Source organism: Crinia signifera, chromosome 7 (genome assembly GCF_055691185.1).
Source record: "Crinia signifera chromosome 7, ASM5569118v1, whole genome shotgun sequence".
NCBI lineage: Eukaryota > Metazoa > Chordata > Amphibia > Anura > Myobatrachidae > Crinia > Crinia signifera.
The window spans coordinates 64,456,352-64,480,017 of record NC_139223.1 but is presented as its reverse complement, the minus strand read 5'-3'; the positions used below and the strand labels follow the sequence as shown (position 1 = coordinate 64,480,017).

The following is a 23,666-nucleotide window of genomic DNA, read 5'->3' as shown; positions in this document are numbered from 1 at the left end:
TTCCAACTGGTTCTGTCTAGGCTTCTGTGCAGGGCCGGTGATAGGGTGTTCGGGCCCCACTGCAATCTATAAATCTGCGCCCTCCCATACTTTATAAAGAGACAGCACTTGCCAAAGGCGCATGCTGAATAAAAGTATGTATAAGGCCCGTAGTAGTAGTTCCTGTTATATGCATAATGTGTCCAGTAGCAGCAATGCCATGTCTAGACATTTTGATTCCCTGTGCCAGAAAAGGAATTGGTGTCCCTTCCCCCCATACCCCATTCCACACACACACACACACACAAAACCAGTGACAGTGCACGCCGAAGGAGCGCATAAAAAAATTTACACCCTATCGCCAGGGGCGGATTGGGGACCAAAAGTGGCCCTGGAAAATTTCTGGAAGTGGCCTCATGTGGGCTGCACCAAATCAAAATGGGTGTGGTATATTTTACTGACAGTCGGGATCCCGACAGTCATTAGCCCGACGTCGGGATCCCGACATGCCGGACTCAGACAGCATGGTGAGCGCAACAAAGCCCATTGCGGGCTCGCTGTGCTAGCCACGGAGGAGAGGCAGCACAGCGGGTCCTACGTTTTGTAATTCACATACTATATATTTCACATATGTTTGTACCATTATTGTTGTGTTGGTCCTGACGACAGGAGTAATCCTGAAATGGCGTTGACTGTTTTAGCACATTAAAAGATCACCCTTTTGTATGAGACCTGGAGTGATGCCCATCTGTTCCTGTAATAAATATATATATATATATATATATATATATATATATATATATATATATATATATATATATATATATATATATAAAAACAAAGAATATATATATATATATATATATATATATATATATATATATATATATATATATATATATATATATATAGATAAAAAACAAAGAAGCTAGCACATCCAGTCCAATGAAGGAAAAAAACGTTTTTATATCATGCAAAAAAGTAAGATTTGGACACACCATGGAAGGTAGTATTCAATGACAAAATTACAGTCCATGTAAAAGGTTACCACAATCCAGTAGCACAAACATGGTGGTCCACTGTCAAGCCACTGATGCCCGACGGCCATTTCAGTGTAGTCACCATCGTCAGGAGCATATATATCTATCAGCGGCACTTAGGTTAAAACAAACTCAATACAACAGCCGGTAGTAAGCCTAGGCTTACTACCGGCTGTTGTATTGAGTTTGTTTTAACCTGAGTGCTGCTGAGTACCGCTGCTGTATGGGGATGTGTAGTCTCACAAGGAAGGGACGTGGCCACACAATAGTACACTCATTTCAAATTACGCCACACAGTACACATCTTATTCCCATTATATAGCACCAGTGACATAACTAGACATTTTGGTGCCCTGTGCCAGAAAGTGAATTTGTGACTGCCCCACTACCACAGCAAGAACTGGAAGAATGCACGCCGTAGGCGTGCAGCAAAAAATAAGGGTTGTGGCTTCATGGGGAAGGAGCATGGCAACATAATAGTTTCATGCCCATTACACATTAAGGCACACGCGGTAATGCCACACAGTACTGCCTATTTCACATTATGCCACACATCGTGATGCGCTTACACATTATGCCAGTAGTAGCTCTGCTTATATATAATGCCCCCACCAGTTGCCGGCAGTAGTAGTACTGCTTTTAACTAATGTCCACACCCAGAGGCGTAACTCTGGGAGGCAATGGAGTCATCTGCCGCCGGGCTCCTGCTCCCAAGGGGGCACCTCTCCTTCCCTGCAAGTTTTAATCAGTTAATTGAAAGCTGTCATTATCACTTCTGTGGCTGACTCCCCCTCCTAGCAGGACCATAGACGTCACACTTTCTTTATTTTAAACATAATATACATAACATACATACATATTTATATAAGGTGGGGTGTCTATGTGGAGGGGGGGGCACCACTCTTTATCTTGCCTCCGGGCAAGTGGAACAAACTTATGCTACTGTCCACACCAATTGCCAACAGTAGAAGTGATGCGTAATGCCCACACCAGATGTAGACAGTAGAAGCGCTTCTTATAACTAATGCCCACACCAGCTGACGACAGTAGTAGTGCTGCCTATTTGTAACGCCCACACCAGCTGCCGACTGTAGTATCGCTGCCTATATGTAACGCCCACACCAGCTGACGACAGTAGTAGTGCTGCCTATATGTAACGCCCACACCAGCTGCCAACTGTAGTGTCGCTGCCTATATGTAACGCCCACACCAGCTGCCGACAGTAGTATCGCTGCCTATATGTAACACCGACACCAGCTGCCGACAGTATCGCTGCCTATATGTAATGCCCACATCAGCTGACGACAGTAGCCCTGCCTATATGTAACGCCCACACCAGCTGCCGACAGTAGTATCGCTGCCTACATGTAACACCCACACCAGCTGCCGACAGTAGTATCGCTGCCTATATGTAACGCCCACAACAGCTGCCGACAGTAGTAGCACTGCCTATCTATATGTAACGCCCACAACAGCTGCTGATAGAGTAGCGCTGCCTATACGTAATGCCCACACCAGCTGCCGACAGTAGCGCTGCCTATACGTAACGCCCACACCAGCTGCCGACAGTAGAATCGCTGCCTATTTGTAACGCCTACACCAGTTGCCGACAGTAGTAGCACTGCCTATATGTGATGCCCACACCAGCTGCTGACAGTAGTATCGGTGCCTATATGTAATGCCCAAACCAGCTGAAGACAGTAGTAGTGCTGCCTGTATGTAACGCCCACACCAGCTTCCGACAGTAGTATCGCTGCCTATACGTAATGCCCACACCAGCTGCCGACTGTAGTATTGCTGCCTATATGTAACGCCCACACCAGCTGCCGACAGTAGTATTGCTGCCAATATCTAACGCCCACACCAGCTACCGACAGTAGTAGCATTGCCTATATGTAACGCCCACACCAGTTGCCGACAGTAGTATTGCTGCCTATACGTAATGCACACACCAGCTGCCGACAGTAGTATCGCAGCCTATATGTAATGCCCACACCAGCTGCTGACAGTAGTATGGCTGCCTATACGTAATGCCCACACCAGCTGCCGACAGTAATATCGCTGCCTATATGTAACGCCTACACCAGCTGCCGACAGTAGCACCGCCTATATGTAACGCCCACACCAATTGCCGACAGTAATGGATGCTCGCATGTCCATTGCCGGGAATGGGGTGGGCAAGCATCGCAGACGCACACATGTCAATCCCCAGCGCACTGCGGTCATTGGCATGCCAGGGACAGGTACAATGCAAATGGCTCCATCTGGACATAATTTGCTGGTATTACTCGCTCTCACATACTTTTTTTTACCTTAAAAACTGTCATCCACTCCTTCATCAGCACTGCTGTGCTCTCGTGTAGCTCCGCCCCTCCCCGTGTGGCTCCGCCCATCCATTTCGTGTAGCTCCTCCCCCTGTTCAGTGTCTGCAGTGCTGACACTGATGTAGCTAAAGGGTTGGGACATGGAAGCTCAGCTGTGAACTTGAAGCAGGCAGGAGCTAAGATTCGGCTGACGCTGCTGCCTGTAGTGTGAACCACTGAGTCTGAGAGCAGCAGCAGGAAGGGGGGCGGATCTGCTCCTCCGATCCTGACTGCACTGGACTCCTTTGATGTTGTGCCGCCCCGATCCTCATGCGGCACCCCCGCTGTCTTCCCAGCCGCAGCTCCACCACCTGAGCTGCAGCTGGTGTTCGGCTGGCATCCTCTGGCTGTCTGTAATGAGGGAAGCAGCCATGTGCGCAATGCTAGAGCCGGGAGCTGCTTCCGGGAACGGCCACTGCTACCCACAACTCCGCAGTGGCCGGCCCCTTCATTGTTTATTTAGTGTGACCTGCAGCTTCCGGCCTCAGGGTCAGTCGGCCTCCCGGGAAACTTCCCGGTGACATCAATGGCCAATCCGCCCCTGCCTATCGCCCATTACACATTTTTCCACACATCGTAATGCCCATTACACATGATACCACACACCATAATGCCCATTACATATTAAACTACACACTATTATCCCTATTACATAGGATGCCATATGCTGTTCTGCCCATTACATATTATGCCACACGCTGTAATGCCTATTACATATTATTACATATTATGCCACATGATGTAATTACCAACATATATTCTGCCATAATGCCCATTTCATATTATACTGCACACTGTTATGTCTATTACACCTTAAGCCACACACCCTAATGCCTATTATATTTTATACCACACTGTAATGTATATTACACAATATACCTCACACACCGTAATGCCTATTACATATTATTCCACATAAGTGCTACATTAAAACTGTGGCATACCAACGCTTCGGGACTTAGACGCCCCTTTATCAACCTTGACAAATGGACATCTAAGCCAAAAGTTCGAAAAAGAGGTTTCAGAATCACAGATAGTGCGCTCCCAGGTGGGCAGCAAATCTGTTGGTGAGATAAATGGAGGTATTTCCACACCCCTCCTGAAGTACAGTAAAAAGAAATATTATCTCCCAACACTTTTGCGCCTCAACCCTTCCACATGTATATTAAACCAATAAGAATATACAGAAATTCTTATCTTTCAAATCCAAATGATTGTGCACTGTTCCTTGTTCAAGTCTCTCCAGTGTATATCATGCGAAAGAGAGATATGAAAATACCATCATAGCGTAAACAGGTTTAATAACACACAATGAACAGTGACACAAAAATAAAATCCTCATACACAGGATGATATCACAATTACCATATAATATGGAGAACTATAATTAAAGAGTTCTCAAATACGCAAGTTAATGGAAAGGAATCCACTCCAGATGCACCACATACAGGAAAATACAAGTCATCAGCAAATTACCAGATGGTGTGGAGAATCAGTGGGCCACTAGATTCTCAGATAGGCAAAGTGCGTGACTTGGCGCTAGTCCTGGACCTCTGCAGCTGGTCTCCGGGCAGGGTCACCTCCTCCTTGTTCCTGCATTCGGGGTGGGTTCCTTCCAATTTTCCTCAATGGGCAGACGTGTTTCGACCACGTCCGTGGTCTTTTTTAAGGCTTGAGAAGAGTTCAGTCCTCCACTCCAAACGGAGATATTTAAAGTCCATCTATTTAATTGATCCTCCAATGAGGAAAAAGGTACTTCCCGCGTCAGCGCGCTGACGTCCCGGCGGTCACGTGACCCGCTCCTGCCGGTCCATCCGCCAGTAGGTGGAATCTAGCTGTGATGCGTAAGGGCAAGTTTTCCCTTAAAAAAGATGGCGGATCCACTGTTTCCTGGTCCCCGTATAACCGACTGCAGAGATAACATGACGCCCGCATGATCTGGGCCACGTGATCGCCGTATTCCGTCAGTACCATTATACAGGGTGTTATCTTTGGTGGTCTTAGCAACCTTTTTCTTATCGGTCCCAAGTTCTTTGGTTCTATAAATAATCGGACATAAAAAATGTATGTTAAAAATCCATAAAACACAATTTATAAGTGTATAAAATACATTTAAAATGAACATTCCCAATACAATACAAAGATATAAAAATCGTGGTCGAAACGCGTCGGCCCATTGAGGAAAATTGGAAGGAGCCCACCCCGAATGCAGGAACAAGGAGGAGGTGACGCTGCCCGGAGACCAGCTGCAGAGGTCCAGGACTAGCGCCAAGTCGCGTACTTTGCCTATCTGAGAATCTAGTGGCCCACTGATTCTCCACACCATCTGGTAATTTGCTGATGACTTGTATTTTCCTGTATGTGGTGCATCTGGAGTGGATTCCTTTCCATTAACTTGCGTATTTGAGAACTCTTTAATTATAGTTCTCCATATTATATGGTAATTGTGATATCATCCTGTGTATGAGGATTTTATTTTTGTGTCACTGTTCATTGTGTGTTATTAAACCTGTTTACGCTATGATGGTATTTTCATATCTCTCTTTCACATGATATACACTGGAGAGACTTGAACAAGGAACAGTGCACAATCATTTGTATTTGAAATATAAGAATTTCTGTATATTCTTATTGGTTTAATATACATGTGGAAGGGTTGAGGCGCAAAAGTGTTGGGAGATAATATTTCTTTTTAATCTAAGCCAAAAGGTTGATATATCTCCGTTTTAAATGCAATTAATTATTGAGTCAGTTTATATCCTTAAAGACAATATAACCCCTTTGCTGGCACTCCCGAGAATTTTCTGGGCTATGTACCCAAACTACCTTCTTCCAGGCAGCGCCGCTGATGGCTGAGATCAGCAGCTTCAGCCGCTGCCCGGCCCCGCCTCCTTTCCCCCGGCTGTGTGCGACGTGACCTTGCTAACATCATGCCGCACACAGCCGGGTTGCCGGGGGCAGGACCAGGCAGTGGCTGATCTAGTGCGCATTGCTGCCCCGCCCCTGGAAACGCAGTGGGTTTTTTTTGGTTTGGAGCGCACTCCATATTTCAACAAATATCATAAATGCATTATTATTGTGCCATCAGTTTTCCGTAGTAATTTCTTATATACTGTGATGAATACAGCAACACTATTTATTAATACCTCAGTATTTATTAATACCTCAGTATCAGCAGTGGATCCTACCTGGGAGGAGAGGGCCTGCTGCTGGTCCCTGCCACCTTGCATTCACCACCAGGTTCCTACTGCCAGCCATGTCCTAGAATCTGTGCAGTGCAACTGACAGGTGCCAGTACCCGGCACAAGCACAGTAGCGGTGACAGTACTGCGTGTGCTTAAACCCCCAGCTTCTATGGGCTGCATTTTCTGCAGCCCATAAAAGCCACCTAAGGCTTATGATAAAGCAGGGAATGGCTTCCTGCAAGAAGTCAACTATCTGCATATTGCAGTCCAGACTGGCAGTCCTGTAGGGAGGGAAAGCCTCCCAATGGTACTGCCAGTCATGTAGAGTCACATGCATTTCACATAGAGGATTTATCTCAATTTTAAGTAATGAGATGTTTTTTTTTTTGTTTTAGTAATGGCTACAAAAAATAATTTGAATTATCTTCATCATTGTGCTGTGTAAATGTAGCCTATTTATTTATTTGTTAGTGCATTATATTTATTATTGATGTCCCCATGGAAGCTGTAATTACTGCTTGTGTTTAATATGAGATTGTGTAATATATACTGTAGCTGATGTCATATGAAGTATTTTTGTGCATCTAGGTGGAAGTACTGTCAGTAGTAGCCCAGCAAATTCTCAGCATACAGCAGGCAATCATGAGAAACATGAAAACATTTTTATTTGAGGGAACTGAACTGACACTCAACCCAACCTGTTCTGTGTTCATCACTATGAATCCTGGCTATGCTGGTCGTGCTGAACTTCCAGACAATCTAAAGGTACAGTATGGCAGCTACTGTATCATAAATAGCTGCCAAAAGTACATTGCCAGCACTTAATAAAACTTCAGTTTGGAAACAGCGTTAATATGTGAAGAATACTTAGCTAAATTTGCCGGGATTTTTGCAGATCCTTGTGGGGGCTGGAAATCTGACTATCGGGATTCCGTACCCAACTCCGACATAAAGAACCAACAGGTGTTTTGTACACCTAGCATAAACATCACCAGAAGCAGTGTTGGACTGGGGCATAAAGGGCCCACCAGGAGAATGCAGTGGTAGGGGCTTGGCGACAATAGAAGGGAGGTGCCCCTGTCACGGCAGGAGCCTGGTGGCAGCCAACTCTGTTGTCTTTAGCAGTTTCTTCTCTGTCTGTATGAGATATAGGGCCTAATTCAGTAAAGATCGCTAAGCAGCAAAGATCCTCTACTTAGCAAGCTCTTAAATGCTGCCTGCCAGATGAGCTAATGCCCTCCCCCCGCTGTTGCATGTACATCCCAGCCACAATGCAAATGGATGTTTTGTGGACACATCCATGCGAATGCAAGCGTACGGGACAACAATAAATCGAAGGTCACTGACCCTCAAATGATTATCTTTTAGCCGTTCATAAATAAAAGTCGGTCTAGGCTGACTTTTATTTATGAAGAACATGGTGTAGAATGGGAAGGGTGCTGACATCATGTGATGTCAACTGCCCACCCTGTACAGGCTTCGCCATGCCTGCATTTAGATGGGGACACCCAGTGTTTTGCTGGATGCACCCACTGTTTTTGTGGGAACGCACAGAAAACTCTGGGTGTTACCATATGCCATTACCTTGACCACCTCCATCGCACCTCCCCCCAATGCGAACGCCTCATCGAAGACGTTAACACATCGTCCCTGCACATGCGAACACGCCAAGGACCAAGTCAACAAGATTCAGGCCCATAGTTCTCACTGTCACATCCAAATTGTTTCTTGGCCTTTCAGTACTGTACACTTCGAAGAACCGAAGTGGATGGACTTTCTGCTTATGGTGGAGCATCCACCATGGCTGATCAAGTCTATCTTATAGCTTATGAGGCAGTGAGGCATGCTGCACTACCGGAGAGAACACTGCTGTGCCACAGCTGGTTTGAGGACTAGTTAGTGCTAAATAATCTGACTTAACTGCTTAGAATCACATAAGCTTTTCCCAAACATTTCTCTGTCTATAAATAAAGGTGACTGAGTAGAAATATCATGCTTCAATTGTAGTATAATATTTCTAACCTTGTTCTCATGTTCTCCTCTATCTTGGACAAAACCTTGTATGTTTGTTTTCTTAGGCATTATTCAGAACAGTCGCCATGATGGTTCCAGACTATGCACTGATTGGTGAAATATCTCTTTATTCCATGGGATTCTTGGACTCTAGAAGGTAAGAGTATACTTTCAGGTGATATTAAGTCCATTGGACGTTTGCCTTGGCGGTAGTCATAATGCCGACATTTACAATGTTGACATCACAATGTCACATTTAGGATTAGGCTGTGAGAGGGGTGGCTTAGGCACTAGGGAAGGTTATGGTTAGGCACTTTGGGGGTTGTGGAAAGGCACTAGAGGGCTGGTAGGGTTAGGCACTAGGGGAGAATGTCATGTCAGACATTAGGGGTAAGTCAAGGTTAGGCACTTTGGGGGAGGTTGGGCACCTGGGGGAAGGTAGGGTTAGGCACTAGGGGGCAGAAGGGTTAGGCATTAGGGGTAAGTTAAGGTTAGGCACTTTGGGGGAGGTTGGGCATCAGGGGGAAGGTAGGGTTAGGCAGTAGGGGGAGAGAAGGGTAAGGCATTAGGGGTAAGTTAAGGTTAGTCATTAGGCGAATGATTAAGTGGAATGGTTAGGATTATGAATAGGGGAGAATAATCCCTGTAACGCTGCTCATCACATGGCCTGACATTGAAACCATATAAGACACTGTTAGACCATCATGGATGCATGCTGACATTATGAAGGTTGACCTACAGTAGGATACCAAACTCCATTTTCCATATTGATTATACGATTGCATAAGTATACATGTGCAAAGGGCAGATACGGAGGCTCGCTACATTAACTTAAAAGCTCTGTGTTCATCATTAGGAATCCTGGCTGTGAGGGTGCTGCTGGATTTGAAAACAATCTAAATGAGAGACAACATTTTTATCAAATGTACATTGTTCCTGGTATACAGGGGTGTGGTGTATCTCACAGACAATGTCTAGGTCATGGGTCTTCAAACTGTGGCCCTCCAGAAGTTGTGAAACTACAAATCCCAGCATGCCTTGCCACAGTTTTAACACTCCCTTATAGCAAAACTGTGGCAGGACATGCTGGGATTTGTAGTTTCACAACATCTGGAGGGCCACAGTTTGAAGACCCATGGTCTAGGTTGACAGCAGAAGGTCGACTTGCTCAAGGTCAACTTTGGAAAAAGGTCGGCACAAGCCAAAGCTCGATTTGGAAAAGGTTGACATGTGAAAAGGTCAAGGTTTTTGCATCTTTTGTGTCACTGCCGACACCTGAGCACATGGCCCCCAATTAGTGTACCATGTTCCTTGCATGGCTCACTTAGTTTGCCTTGCTTCAGGCCAGGTGTCTCGCTCTTCTATCACTGCGTTTGGCACACTTTACCATTCAAAATCAGAGTTCACGTGGATGTTAAAGTATGAAGTTCAAAAAATGAAAAACCTTTTGTCAGTGTCGACCTTGTGGTGCCGACCTTCTGGTTTCAAACTAGACTCTGTCTGTCAGCCACCTGGATACCAGTAGGTGCTGCGGACCCTTGTGGCGCCATATAAATAAACAATAATGATAATAATACACAATCTCTGTTTGTTAATAACATCTGAATATCTATGGCCCTTATTCTGATCAGTGCGGCCGGAGCCGATTATGCGGCCAGGACCGTGCGTGCGAAACCCCGCCTTCCATACGGATCGCCAACTCCGTCCGTATGCGGTAAGAAGCTGTCCGAACGGACCGCACGTGTATTTTTCACGGAATACGCCTCCTCCATCTAAGGGAACCTCCCCCATCATTCGATGGTCGCAGACCATCGAATGCAGGACCGAGTGCTCCACCAGCACCCGCAACCTCAGACCACATGGACATTTTTCCGTGCAAAAGCAGGGATCTGGGCGGGCAGCTGACATCCGGCGATGTCATATATCCGCCCCCTACACGTGTGTCACGGCCGCATTACCATACGTACGCCCAGCGTTTTCATGGGAACTCCCATGAAACGCGGGGCGTATGCATATGGTAATGAGCCCAAATAGCCCTGCACGCCCCTCTCCACCCCCTGTTCGGAGTGTTCACATATCATGCGGGATTTGGCCGTACGCCCCGCTCGCACATGCGCAGAGACGCCTCTGCACATGCGCAGACACAAAACATCGGCGGCCCGAACGCACGCGGATATATCCGCACCGATCAGAATAAGGGCCTATGTGTCTTCTATGTGCCCCCGCAGAGTCCAGGGCTCTTTTATTTCTCATTCACCTTTTCCTAAACGGTACTTGTGTAGTTTCATGGCGGCACTTCCCAGCGGATCGTATGAAAATCGTATGCAAAGTGCATGCAATATTTGATTATGCTTTACATACGATTTGCATACGATTCGATCTGCGATGCGATTTAGCACACACCTACTGTCCACATCAGCCCGAAGCGCGAGGGGCGCAGAATACACGTCAAGTACTCCATGTCCCCTCGCGGGGATCGCTGCGCTCGCCACACTTCGGGCTCGTTTTTTGCGTCCCCTCCTGTGAAGTTTGTGGGCAGTAATGACAAGTGCAAGGGGGCCCCCCTGTCTATAGTGATCCAGGCCACCCCAAAGGCTTAATCCAGCCCTGGCCAAACCCCTGAATTTGCTGACCACACACCATAAACATGGTCCTCTACCTGAAACTACCTTACCCTGGTGGGCCTTTAATACCCCAGTCCTACTCTGATTGTAATACAACAAGGTGCTTTTTCCATTTCCATTATGTTAACATCACTTGGGCTAAGTAGGATAGGCTTTGCATTGATCCAGGGTCATGTACAGTATGTACAATTGTATTGATCCTATGGTGCTGGTCTGTTCAAAGATTACTCTAGTTCTAGACAGCCTTGAGTTAATGAGCTGCAGCTGAACTACAACTCCCAACCATCTAAGTTTCTGTATTCTAGTTCTCGCATGAGCCCCATACTGCACTTAATTAGGGTAGATGTAATGTGTAGGGTTAGATTGCAATGTGATAGAACAGTGGTTCCCAACCTGGGGTACTAGTACCCATGGAGGTACTCTGCAAACCAGTTGGGGGTTCTTGAAAATAATATTGGTAATGGCGTAAGAAGTATTCAATCGCCATGGAGAGGAACCATGTTGCGTCACTTCTGGTTCCGTCTGCAGCGTCATCAGCATCAGCTTTTGCATGACCAGAAATCCACTGGGAGCTACCAGCACTGCCCTCAGACATCAGAGATCACCTGCCCCGTGCTGACGGGTGGAGGAAGCAGACACATTATTCCTACATGCGTAAGTGAGATCCCCAGAGGCAGTACACAGCCAGCGGCCAGACACATGGGTGATCCGATTCCTGACAGCACACTGCTCCTCCACTACTCCTTAATATAACCACACGCATACCACTCACTTCCACTCCACTCACATGTACTGTGGATATTTCAAATTCAGAGGAATAAATGAAAAGCCTAATCAAGGGGTACAGGAAAGAAAAAATATTGGGAACCACTGTCTTAGAAGACTGGCTTCGAATTGTATCCTTATACCAGACAGTTGCATAATATAGTACACACTGGATGGGGAGGAGGATCTTATTAAGTTCAGTGTGACCATTCTTTACATTTTATCATTAAATAATGCAGATGGTGGATGAAACACTTTATCTGGCTTGCTGATATGTGTAACACTATTAATAGTTTATAATGCCACCATTTATGTTAAATACTACAGTATGTGCCTTCACTTGAGTTCTGGTCCATGATTGAAGTAATCCATTAAGAGAGAGAAATGAACATATTCACCTATTTGGCTGTAATCCCAGATTTCATATGAATCTTGCACCAGCTTCGGAGTTTCCATATGAAACAAAATGATCTGTATTTTGAGATTGCAACATATAATGAAACACGAATTAAGCACATTCTTCCAGCAGTGCTTATCTGGATTGTCATTTTTCTGCTGACATTCTGGAAATGTAGAAATATATTAGGAATATAGTCATGTTTGAAGACAATCCGTTTATGTCAGATTCTTAAATGTGTTTTGGTGCAGATAAACTTTGTACAAGTAATACCATGATGACGGTATACAGATGTGGCCAGAGATTGGGGATAATGATGTGTGTCAGCAGCGGGGTGGCGGCTTCACAGCATCCGTTACACTTCTGCTTTACCATTTCCATAATATCAATAATGTTTCTAACTTTAGATGGACATGGGTAGGGAATGATTATTAGATACGAGCTGTTAATCTTGCATTCATTCGTGCTGTGAAATGTATTATTTATGTACTTTTACTACTAATGTGATACCTCCCAATGAGCAGTAATCCAGCACTGTTGGATTCTTGTTCTGAAGGTCAGAATATGTATTGGGATGCAGAATCATACTTACCAACTTACATTTATTCCTCTCATGAGGTATCCGATCGATGGGTTGACATCGTATGGTCAACATGCACAAGTTCAATTTAAGCAAAAGGTTAATACAAGCATATGGTGGCATGGCAATGGGCGACACACGAAAAAAGTCAACGTGGGAATTTTTTTCTTTTTATTGATGTTCTCTTACTGAACCATCCTTGTGGACTCTGATAGGGAGCAGTACCATCTAAGGGGACTCTGATTAGAAGCAGTACCACCCAAGTGGAGTCTGATTGGAAGCAGTACCATCCCTGTGGACTCTGACAGGGAGCAGTACCATCAAAGGGGACTCTGATTAGAAGCAGTACTAACCAAGTGGAATCTGATTGGAAGCAGTACCATCCTTGTGGACTCTGATAGGGAGCAGTACCATCAAAGGGGACTCTGATTAGAAGCAGTACCACCCAAGTGGAGTCTGATTGGAAGCAGTACCATCCCTGTGGACTCTGACAGGGAGCAGTACCATCCATATGGACTCTGATTGGGAGCAGTACCATAAAAGGTGACTCTGATTAGAAGCAGTACTAACAAAGTGGAGTCTGATTGGAAGCAGTACCATCCCTGTGCAGAGCCGAATTTCCCATTAGGCATGTGAGGCACGTGCCTAGGGGCGGCACATGTTTGGGGGCGGCACTTGTATGCCTGTGATAGTACTGTCAGCCCAAAATGTACCAATAACTGCAAAATATCCACTGTACTGTACTATATTCCATCTTAAATAGAGTGTAAATGGATGGGACATGCAGATACTGCCCCTGTAACTGTCCTACTTAGTAAACATTATTGTTGTGCCTAGGGGCGCCCTCATCCCTAAATCCGCCCCTGTCCCTGTGGACTCTGATAGGGAACAGTACCATCCATATGGACTCTGATTGGGAGCAGTACTATCGAAGGGAACTCTGATTATTATATTTTTATTTATAAGGCGTCACAAGTGGTACCCAGCACCGTACATATAGAACACATTATAACAGTGCAGGCTATACAGAACTAGACATAACAGTGACAGAAAAACAAAAACAGAGCACAATTAACAATTAACAGCACAAATCTTGGTACACAATACAGCTGAGATATAGGGAAGTGAATGAGAATAGATGCAGGTAAAGATTGTAGGTGAGTAAGAGAGCTGTAATTGAAAGGCAAGAAGAGTGCTGTGAGAACAGGTGGGAGGAGGGCCCTGCTCTAAGGAGCTTACAATCTAGAAGGAGGGGGAGACAGACAGGTGACATGAGGTGCAGGTAAGGAGACCTGAGGTAAGAAGTGAGCATGGCAGGGATGGGCAGGACATGAGGCAGAGAATGGACAAAGTAGTCCTCCTCCTATCCTCCTCTCCCCCCTCCACCTGCACCCTTGACCCCTAACAGCTTTGCACAGTGGCCCATGCCACAACACACCCTGCTAGGGGGCAAAAAGCATGCAGAGTGAATAGGGAATGCACAGGATTGAGGAACCATGGCTCTGGTACAACAGTGTAGTTCAGAAAGATAGCGTTAAAATAGAGAAAATATAATAAGTACAGAGTTAGGGTAGGTAGTGAGAGAAGCAGGTGTAGAGAGACATATACAATGCACAGAGAACTGGGGCGAAATTTAGTGAAATGACCATTTTTTACAAAGTGCGATTTTGTCCTAAATCGCCCTATATCGCACTTTTAAAAAATCACACTTTTGCTGTGAATTTGCATATTTAACGCAAAAAAGTGTGATAAAGTGTGATATAGTGCGATTTTTAGGCATGAAAATGTGCGATTTTCAGTCCTGAAAATCGGCACATTTTCAGAAATGTGCGATTTTGTGTAAAAAACACCGCCCAGGGGCATCGAGGACAGCCCCTGGCTGCGCAGGTAAGTTCTGGAGGGGGGGAACCTCTTCTTTGGGGGGGTCCCACTCCCCCAGGACCCCTGCCCATGCTGACCGGTCAGGGGGTGAATGCTTTGGCCAGGGGGACTTGTATAAAAACTCTCCCCCCGGCTGTGGCATTACCCTGCTGGCTGCTTGGGCCCGGTGCTGGTTCTTGAAATACGGGGGGACCCCTACTCATTTTGTCCCCCGTATTTTGGGAACCAGGACCGGCCCTTGAGCCTGGTGCTGGTTTTATAAAATCCTGGGGACCGCTATTTGTTCAGCACCGTGATTTTATGAAACCAGGACCGGCTCTTTGAGCACGGGGCTGGTTATACTCAAGAGGGGGACCCCACGCCGTTTTTTTTCCACTTTTTTGTTTTACCTCGCAATGATCTGTGCATGCTTCTGACAAATTTGCCAGTCAGAACCTGGTCTATTTTTTTTTAACGATTTTTATAAATTTTTTGGGGGCGATTTCCAAATTCGCACCCCATTAAATTTGCGATTTCTATATTTTACAATGAGAAAACATCTGGATGTTTTTTTTTTCTTTGTTTTTCGCATCTCATTAAATATGCGAATTCGGGAAAAATTGTGATTTCGTCCGTTTTGGCGAATAAAATCGCAAAAATCAAATTTTTGCATCTCATTAAATGTCATCCCGATGTGGAATCTGGCACACAGAAATGGATACAGAGAAAATATGACTTGTGATATTAGGGTGAACAGAAAGTACTGGTTATGAGCATAGGTCTTGGAGACCTGCAAACAGGGAGCTTGTTGAGGGCTGTTCATTCAGAATGTGTTGGAGGTGGCGAAGTCCTTAGCTCACTGTTGTATGTTGATAGCAGTATGTTTGGGTGATATTATAAGTTAGATGGGAGTCCTCCTGTCCTCTCCTGTTGATCTCTGGGATATCTCCAATATTCTTATTAATATTTCCTCACACTTTACACTACACACTTAACAGCTGCACACAACACAGCCGCACACTGCAAACAGCCGTCCAGATTAGAAGCAGAACCATCCAAGTGGACTCTGATTGTGAGCAGTACCATCAAAGTGAATTCTGATTGGGGGCAATACCATCCAAGTGGACTCTGATTGGGAGCAGTACCATCCAAGTGGACTCTGGGAGCAGTAAAGTGCCAAAGCATGTCAACCCCAACATTGTGCATGCTGACCTTTTGTGTTGACCTAATGACTGTTGACCTAGACACTGTTGAAAATTTATACCATAACCCTCCCAGAGATGCCCAGTTAGGAGAAACAGGTGGCAGGTGATGGGGCTGGACCAGACTAAGGGGGAGATGTATTATAGCGGCGCTTTTCATGCCTCTATAACAATTCCTGCTCCACCTTATTACTGAGTCAAAGCAAGAGGGCACACCGAGAAGATATATCAACATCTTGTCTGGCAAAGCAAAGCCTCCCCCTCCGGAGATGCCCCCTCCTAAACACAGATCATCAGCTAACCCTGATGTTCTATCTTTGCCCCCCTCCTTCCCCTGACTGACTGTACTGGGCACGTGTGAGATCCCACTACTCACAAGAGATCTCCTGCAGAGCCCTGAGCCAGCATCAGGGACAGTGCTTTCCCTGCTGTGGGGATAGGGCATTGCCACCCTTCAGCTTTTGAAATTGATAGCTGCAGGATGCAGAACGATAAGCCCTGCTGACCATTTATTTGCCCTGCATATCAGCCTGCTATCTTTTAGATAGCAGCTCCGATATGGACAGGGGCGAATAGTACCCATGTTATTCACCGCATGCTGGACCCATCATACATGGGGGAGAAGCGGTATCAGCACACATAGGGGGTTATTCTGCTCCGTTCGCAGAATAACCCCCTGGACCCCTAAAAATTCACAGCGGCAACCCAGTACTGTAAGCACTGCAGTGCTGGAAAAAGAGTATTCACACAAAATTGCGATATGCGGTCTGTGTTACATATTTATGGGTCATACTGCCCATATGTTTATTTCATACTAACTTCATATTCAATGAAATCCCCACCCACTCCCATACTCTTCCAATGTGTCCATGTAGTTGGGACCCTTCTACTTTGAGGATATATTTGTCCCATTTTCAGGATCTTATTGGAAATACGTGTCTGGTTATTACAATTGGATATACACATAGTTATATCGATTGTACTGTTGCCCCTGAGGAAGTCATTTTTATGACGAAACGCGTTGAGCCTCTTGCTTTAGACTGAACTTACCAATCCACCAGAGATACCATAACAATTCTTTATGTACTTGAAAAAACATTATATGTACATTGTTACATCTTGAAAGGTGTTTTTTATGTGTTGACATTTGTAGACATTTCTACTTATTTTATATATTAAATGATGTATTTGAATTAAAGTCATTTCACCATCCCAGTGCCCTCTGAAACTCCACTTTTCTCTCATATCTGTCTTTCTGATCCTGTCTAACAGAGGATCTCTCAGAGGTGCTGCTACAATTCTTTTGATCGCAGGGGATCTCTCCCTATATATATATTTAAATATATATTTAAGTTTATATTAATCACCCCCTGCAGTTACCCATTGACCAAGTTTTTATTGCCATTGTTCTGTGCTTTGACAGACAATAGTCTCCCATGCAGTTTGCAGCCTGTAATGACAAGTGTCTAAAGTGACCCCGGGCCCCCAAAGGCTTAATCCGGCCCTAGACTACAATACAATGGAGTATCCTCTTTGTCTTATATAAGAAGCAGCTAAATACAATTCCAGGTGTTGGTACTGTTGGTACAGCCTAGCGAGCAGGTCTTAATTACCCCCTAAATGTGTTGGTACGCTTCCAACACATTTAGGGGGTAATTAAGACCTGCTCGCTAGGCTGCGTATATTCACTACGAATTTTGGGAAGGTGCTGGTGCCATGTGAGGTCATCCACCTGCCTCAAGCAGGAAGGGGCACGTCTGCCTTCTCAGGTGTCCGTCCAGCATTTCCCCATGCACATCTGTGGGCACGTTAATCTCAGCAAACTGAACTCATTTGCCACGATTATACTGTATGGACACCTCTGTAACAGATACTCAAATTTGGATATGACCTATATGGGTAGTTCTAAGCCGATGCTCAAATATGATGTTCCTAAAAAATATCACCTAATAACCAACAGCAATACGTCCACCATGTACATAAACTCAACCAACATTCCCCCGCTCCTGGCACCAGTTACAGGAAGACACATATAAGGCCACAGTTAATAGAAAAACACTACTAAGTGCTACAATAATACCCGGGGTAGATGTTCCCAATATCTGGCATCCTAAGTGCAGCTCCACGTATTATCTAACACAATAGTGGTGGCCGCAGAATGTATAGAATCCTGCTTCTTATGTGTATTCATGAGACTGCAGGTAATTAATGGCCTCTGCTCATTTGTAGTAAACACACCTGAGCAGAAACTGTCTGCGCTCCATGCAACATCTATTAGACACAGCTTCTTTAGACAGAACATTTCATATAGAATGGCTGACTTTTGTTATCTGGGAGACCCTGTCCTGGAGTAGGGAGGACCAGTTACATTGTGAATCACCCTGCCCCCTACTGGACAATGCCATGGTTAACAGCAGGGTGTAGCAATGGTCACCGCCAGACATCAGGACCCCAGCATGCCCATTTCTCTTGGGAGGTGTGTGTGTGACAATGCCCATGTGACGGTGCGGTGCATTGGCGTACCTGACTCTGGAGTTGATGGCTTCAGGAATCTTCACGGCTTCTTCTTCGAGAACCTGAGGCAGGGGGTGGCACAACCCATGGAGAACCCACAAAGGAATACTACTACTGTTAGCAGTGACAGTAATTTATTTGCTAACACACGGACTGGCTGCTGCAATATTTCAATAGGCTGCAAGTGGCATAATACTCAATAAACAGGTAGTCACAGTAAAGCATAAGATAACACAATTATCACTTCAATCATACCTCCCAACCGTCCCGGATTCGGCGGGACATTCACGATTTACGGCCGATGTCCCGTCGTCCCGGTACTGCTTACCGCAGTCCCGGCTTCCCGAGATAGTTGGGAGATATAAACCACGATTGGGCAGATGTATCATAGCAGCGCTTATCGCGCCGCTATGATACTTCCTGCTTCGCCTCAATAGCGAGGCGAAGCAGGAAGGGACATCGACAAGATGTATTAACATCTTGTCTGCCGAAGCGGGGGAGCGTTAACTCCCCCCTTCGGCGATGTCCCTTTCTGGAGATAGCGCATCAGTTAATACTGATGCGCTATCTCCTGTCCCCCGGCTGGCCGCACTGGGCATGCGCGGGATCTCGCTGTTCACGCGAGATCCCCAGCGCAGCCCAGACCTAACAGCAGGGACAGTGCTGTCCCTGCTGTTTAGATAGGGCTTCGCCAGCCTGATGCTGGCGAAGCCAAAGCAGGCTTCGTGCGGAACGGTCAGCGATGCTGACCGTTCATACATTCGGCCTGCTATCATTTTGATAGCAGCGCCGATATGGACAGGGGCGCATAGCGCCCCTGTCCTTTACCGCATCTCACCTCCTTCATACATGGGGGAGAAGCGGTATCAGTGCACATAACGTGCGCTGATACCCCTTCTCCCCCATAACAACCCTTCATACATCTGCCCCATTATTACAACGAGCGGCGAAAACGGGGCGTGGCCGGATTTCGTGTCACCCCATGAGGCCACGCCCCCTTTTCTCGAGGCCACGCCCCCTTCTCGGGAGCGCGCGCGACCTCCCAACTTCAAAAGTTGGGAGGTATGCTTCAATAGTCTATCCTGTATCAACTTTACCAGTTACAACTGACGCTATGAAAACACTATAAAACTCTCTGGCTCTGTAGCTAAACGCTTCTACAACATTTATGCACATTAATGGTAACTCAATATACGTGGTCACGGTTAACCAGTCATTGTCTCTGAACAATGGTCCCTCGTTGACAAGTCCTCAAACACATTAAGGGTACGTCCCTATGATAGTGTGCACACTTATTTATGATTCACAGGGAAGGGTGAATGACAAAAACAATCCTCACTGAGGGGCAGGCAGATTCCCGGCTCAGGGATAACCTCCTGTTTGTAACTGGGATAGCTTCAATATAGAGCTGTCCTGGACAGGGTGAATCTAGCAGGCACTTCTCTGCCCTGCTTCTATATCCTTTTACTGAGGTTAGGCAGACCTTGTCCTGTCTGTAGGGCTCATTAGGGTACTAGCCTTTGCATACCTCCCAACTGTCACGATTTTAGAGGGACAGTCCCGATTTTCGGGTCCTGTCCCGCTGTCCCACCCGCGGCAGGCATTGTCCCGCTGCGGGGGGGTGACAGTTGGGAGACCCCCAATCTAGTAGAATAGACGCTGTGCGCATGCGCACAGCGTCTATTCTCGTATGAAAATGAGGTTGCGGCTAATTAGCATAAGCCGCGCCCTCATTTGCATACGCCCCACCCCCTATTTCATACGGACAGAAGTTGGGAGGTATGCTTTGTAGTGGGAGTCTATAAGGTGTCTCTATTTCCTGCAGTTGCTGTCTCAGGGGGACTGAATCAGTACCTTGGGTGTTGCTGGCTTCTGCCACATGAATCTCACTCTGGCTATACTGCTGCATGCATACCTCCCAACTTCTGTGCTGATGAAATAGGGACACCGTCCGAAAAGGGTGCGGGTGTATGCAAATGAGGGCGTGGCTTATGCTAATTAGCCATGGCCTCATTTTCATACGAGAATAGACGCTGTGCGCATACGCACAGCGTCTATTCTACTAGATTGGGGGGTCTCCCAACTGCCACCCCCCGCAGCGGGACAATGCCTGCCGCGGGTGGAACAGCGGGACAGGACCCGAAAATCTGGACTGTCCCGCTGTAATCGTGACAGTTGGGAGGTATGCTGCATGCTGTCTGGCCCCTCTTCTGGGTGCTGCAGTGTGCTCTCTCTCTTCCTTCTCCTCACACTTGGGACAGCAACCTCCTTCAACTTCCTTTCACATGCCTCAGTGCACTTGTTCCCCGTCTTTGGGCAGCACTCTCCTTTTCTCTCTGACACTGGGGTTGTTACAGCTCTTCTTCACAAAGCTTTTTCCCTCTCTCCACATGTCCTCTCTCACACACTGCTGCTGGGATCACCTCTGACCTTCCAGCTTCCTGTCACAAGTGCAGGGGAGCTGGGACACTAGCTGAGTCTGTTAACCCCTCACAGCCCTGCTGACAGGGGAAAGGACCTGTTCTGGCAGCATTGGCTGCAATGTTAACTCCCTGGGGGCACAGGAATAAAAGGGGTGGAGCGGGGTGCCACATGTGTAAGCCAGAAGGCTGGTGTGTACTCCTGGGAGTGTGGGTGACATTCTGCAAGAGAAAGCAAGTGTGACTGAGCAGCTATGTATACCAGTATAATGGCCCACTGCAGATGATAGGATTGTAGCTTCCATGCACCTCTCCTCTACTCTCCTCAGCAAAATTATGTATAGAGCTTCCATATTTGTTAACTAAATGAAGAAAATCCAGGCCTCTTTATTGTCTGATACATTCCTTCTGATTTCCTACAGGTATATCCACACATGGTCATCCCTTAATTCCTATGTTTATGGGAGTCCGGGTGGGAAATGTGACAATTTTATGATAAAAAAGTAACTGCTGAAATATCAAACTCTAACATTTTACCTCATCTCTTTCTGTTTTTATAGCCTGGCACAGAAGATTGTTGCCACCTACAGACTATGTTCAGAACAACTCTCATCTCAGCACCATTATGACTATGGTATGCGTGCAGTGAAATCTGTCCTGACTGCAGCTGGAAACCTCAAGCTGAAATATCCAGAAGAGGATGAGAGCGTGCTCCTACTGCGGGCACTACTGGATGTCAACCTGGCTAAGTTCTTGGCTCAAGATGTGCCTCTCTTTCAGGTAATGAGAGCAGGGCTGCCATCAGAAATTGTGGGGCCCAGGACCGCCAAAATAGCCAGGCTCAAGCAGCAAGCCTGTAACAAATATTAAGTGACTAGAAAATTGTGAGTGTTAAATACTGTAAGTAATGTTGTTTTTTTTGCTTTAGGGGCTCACTTGATATTTTACCAGCCTTGCTGCTCGAGCCTGCGGGCTGCACACAGGCAGCAGCCGAGAGATGCCCTGAGCCCTCTCCCAGTCCCTGATGTCTATTTAATAACTTGAGTTACCGTACCTTTAGCAAGGGTGGGAGGGGGCTGGCCACACGTTGTGCCCTGCTGCTCCTGACTGAAATATGGCAACGCCGGCTCCTGATATGGCACACGTGGCATGACATCATTCATGCGCGCTGACGGCTCCGCCTCCCGGCTGGCCTGCTGTCCATGGAGGCTCCGACCAGGGGGCTGACATGGTGCGGCAATATGAACCACCATGGGGGTCGCGGGCACCGCTGTGTAGTGAAAGGGGGGTGCTCGAAGTCCTGAGGGCTGCAGGTACAGAGGGTACCTCTGTCAGAGTGGCCGGGCCTGGGACAGCTGTCCCCATAGCACCCGCCTCATGGTGGCCCTAAATGAGGGTACTGTAATGTCATGTACTGCTTAATGATCTCTAGCAGTGTCCCAAAACAGACCACGAAACCAGACTGTACACTGAGGATCTCTCACAGCAACGTTGGCACTCGAAGGGTTAAATCAATGCACAGGGATAAACTTTGTGCATTTATGGGGCTTTGTATCATGGATTCAGATAACTCTGCTATAGAGAAGGCCCAAATATCATACCCAGGGCCGGACTGGCCATCTGTCAGTCCGGCTGCTGTGCTCTTTGCTCTGGCCTGTGGGCGGCCATACGAGGAATGTACGTCTAAAAGCGTGCATGTTTGTAGTATTTTCGTAGTATTGTGCTTATGTTATGTACTCTGAGTATTTCTCCTGGCTGATCTGGAGGTTCCCTGCTGCCCATACAGCACCTGGGTAGCGTTCCTATGTCTGCCAGTATATCCTAACAACTAATGCCCACATTATGTTATCCCTCTGCAAAATGTAATAAATCTAGGCCCAGTTACAATATGTTAAGCCCCTTAGTCAGATCAGGGGCATAGCTCTATACCCAATTGGCTGCTAACAAGCAACCAGCTGATCTTGTTGACCAATTACAGGACAAAAGATTTATCAAAGGCTTTTAGGCAAACTCTCCGTAGAAGACTGTCCCTGTGTGTAATTGTACTGTCAATCGCAGTTTGAAGGGGAGACACATTTCATAAGACATCATAATAAAAGTGTCAGTGTAGTTATCTGAATATGAAATATTATAATAATACCATAACATAATGTAGGTAATATCCCCTCACTCACCGGAGGTTTGCTGCGCAGCTCCTCTGTGGTGTGCTGGTCACTGCAGCGGCTATGACGCTAGAATGGGGTCATTATAAGTAACTCTTCCGGCGGGAGGGACTTGGTCCTGTGCTCCTACCATCTCCCGCACGACTGACAGCTGCTTCCCCTCCCCGTCCCAGCTGCTCCCCGCTGGATTGTCCCAGCAGCATACCAAACCTTGCTGCGGCTGGAGCTCCTCTGGTGCTGAGCGGGGAGGAGGGCACCGGCAGCGTCATGGACATCGGCACCAGCGAGCAATTACAGTAAGGAGCAAGAAGGCAGCTCAAACTGGTGCCCGGCCGACAGGCGCAAATAGCGGACCACCGCCTGTAGAAACGGCACCTGTAGAGGTGCCTCAGTGACAGCCAGGGACGTGCTTTCTGTCTATATGAAAGCACGCCCTTGTCACTGAGGTAGATGTAATTGCCCAATCACATCTGCCTCAGCGACAGGGGCGTACTTTCATATAGGCAGAAAGCACGTCCCTGTCACTGAGGCACCTCTACAGGTGCCGTTTCTACAGCTTTTT

General features: G+C 46.6%; 1 protein-coding gene across 1 annotated transcript in view; it reads left to right on the top strand.

The window, feature by feature from the left end:
* The window catches only part of DNAH3 (dynein axonemal heavy chain 3), a 399,027-nt gene that overhangs the window by 244,065 nt on the left and 131,296 nt on the right, over positions 1 to 23,666 (top strand). The window contains exons 31-33 of the mRNA XM_083153252.1: positions 7,156 to 7,332; positions 8,646 to 8,737; positions 21,503 to 21,722. Coding sequence (XP_083009378.1) covers positions 7,156 to 7,332; positions 8,646 to 8,737; positions 21,503 to 21,722 — 489 coding nt within the window. The remainder of the gene's footprint in view (positions 1 to 7,155; positions 7,333 to 8,645; positions 8,738 to 21,502; positions 21,723 to 23,666) is intronic.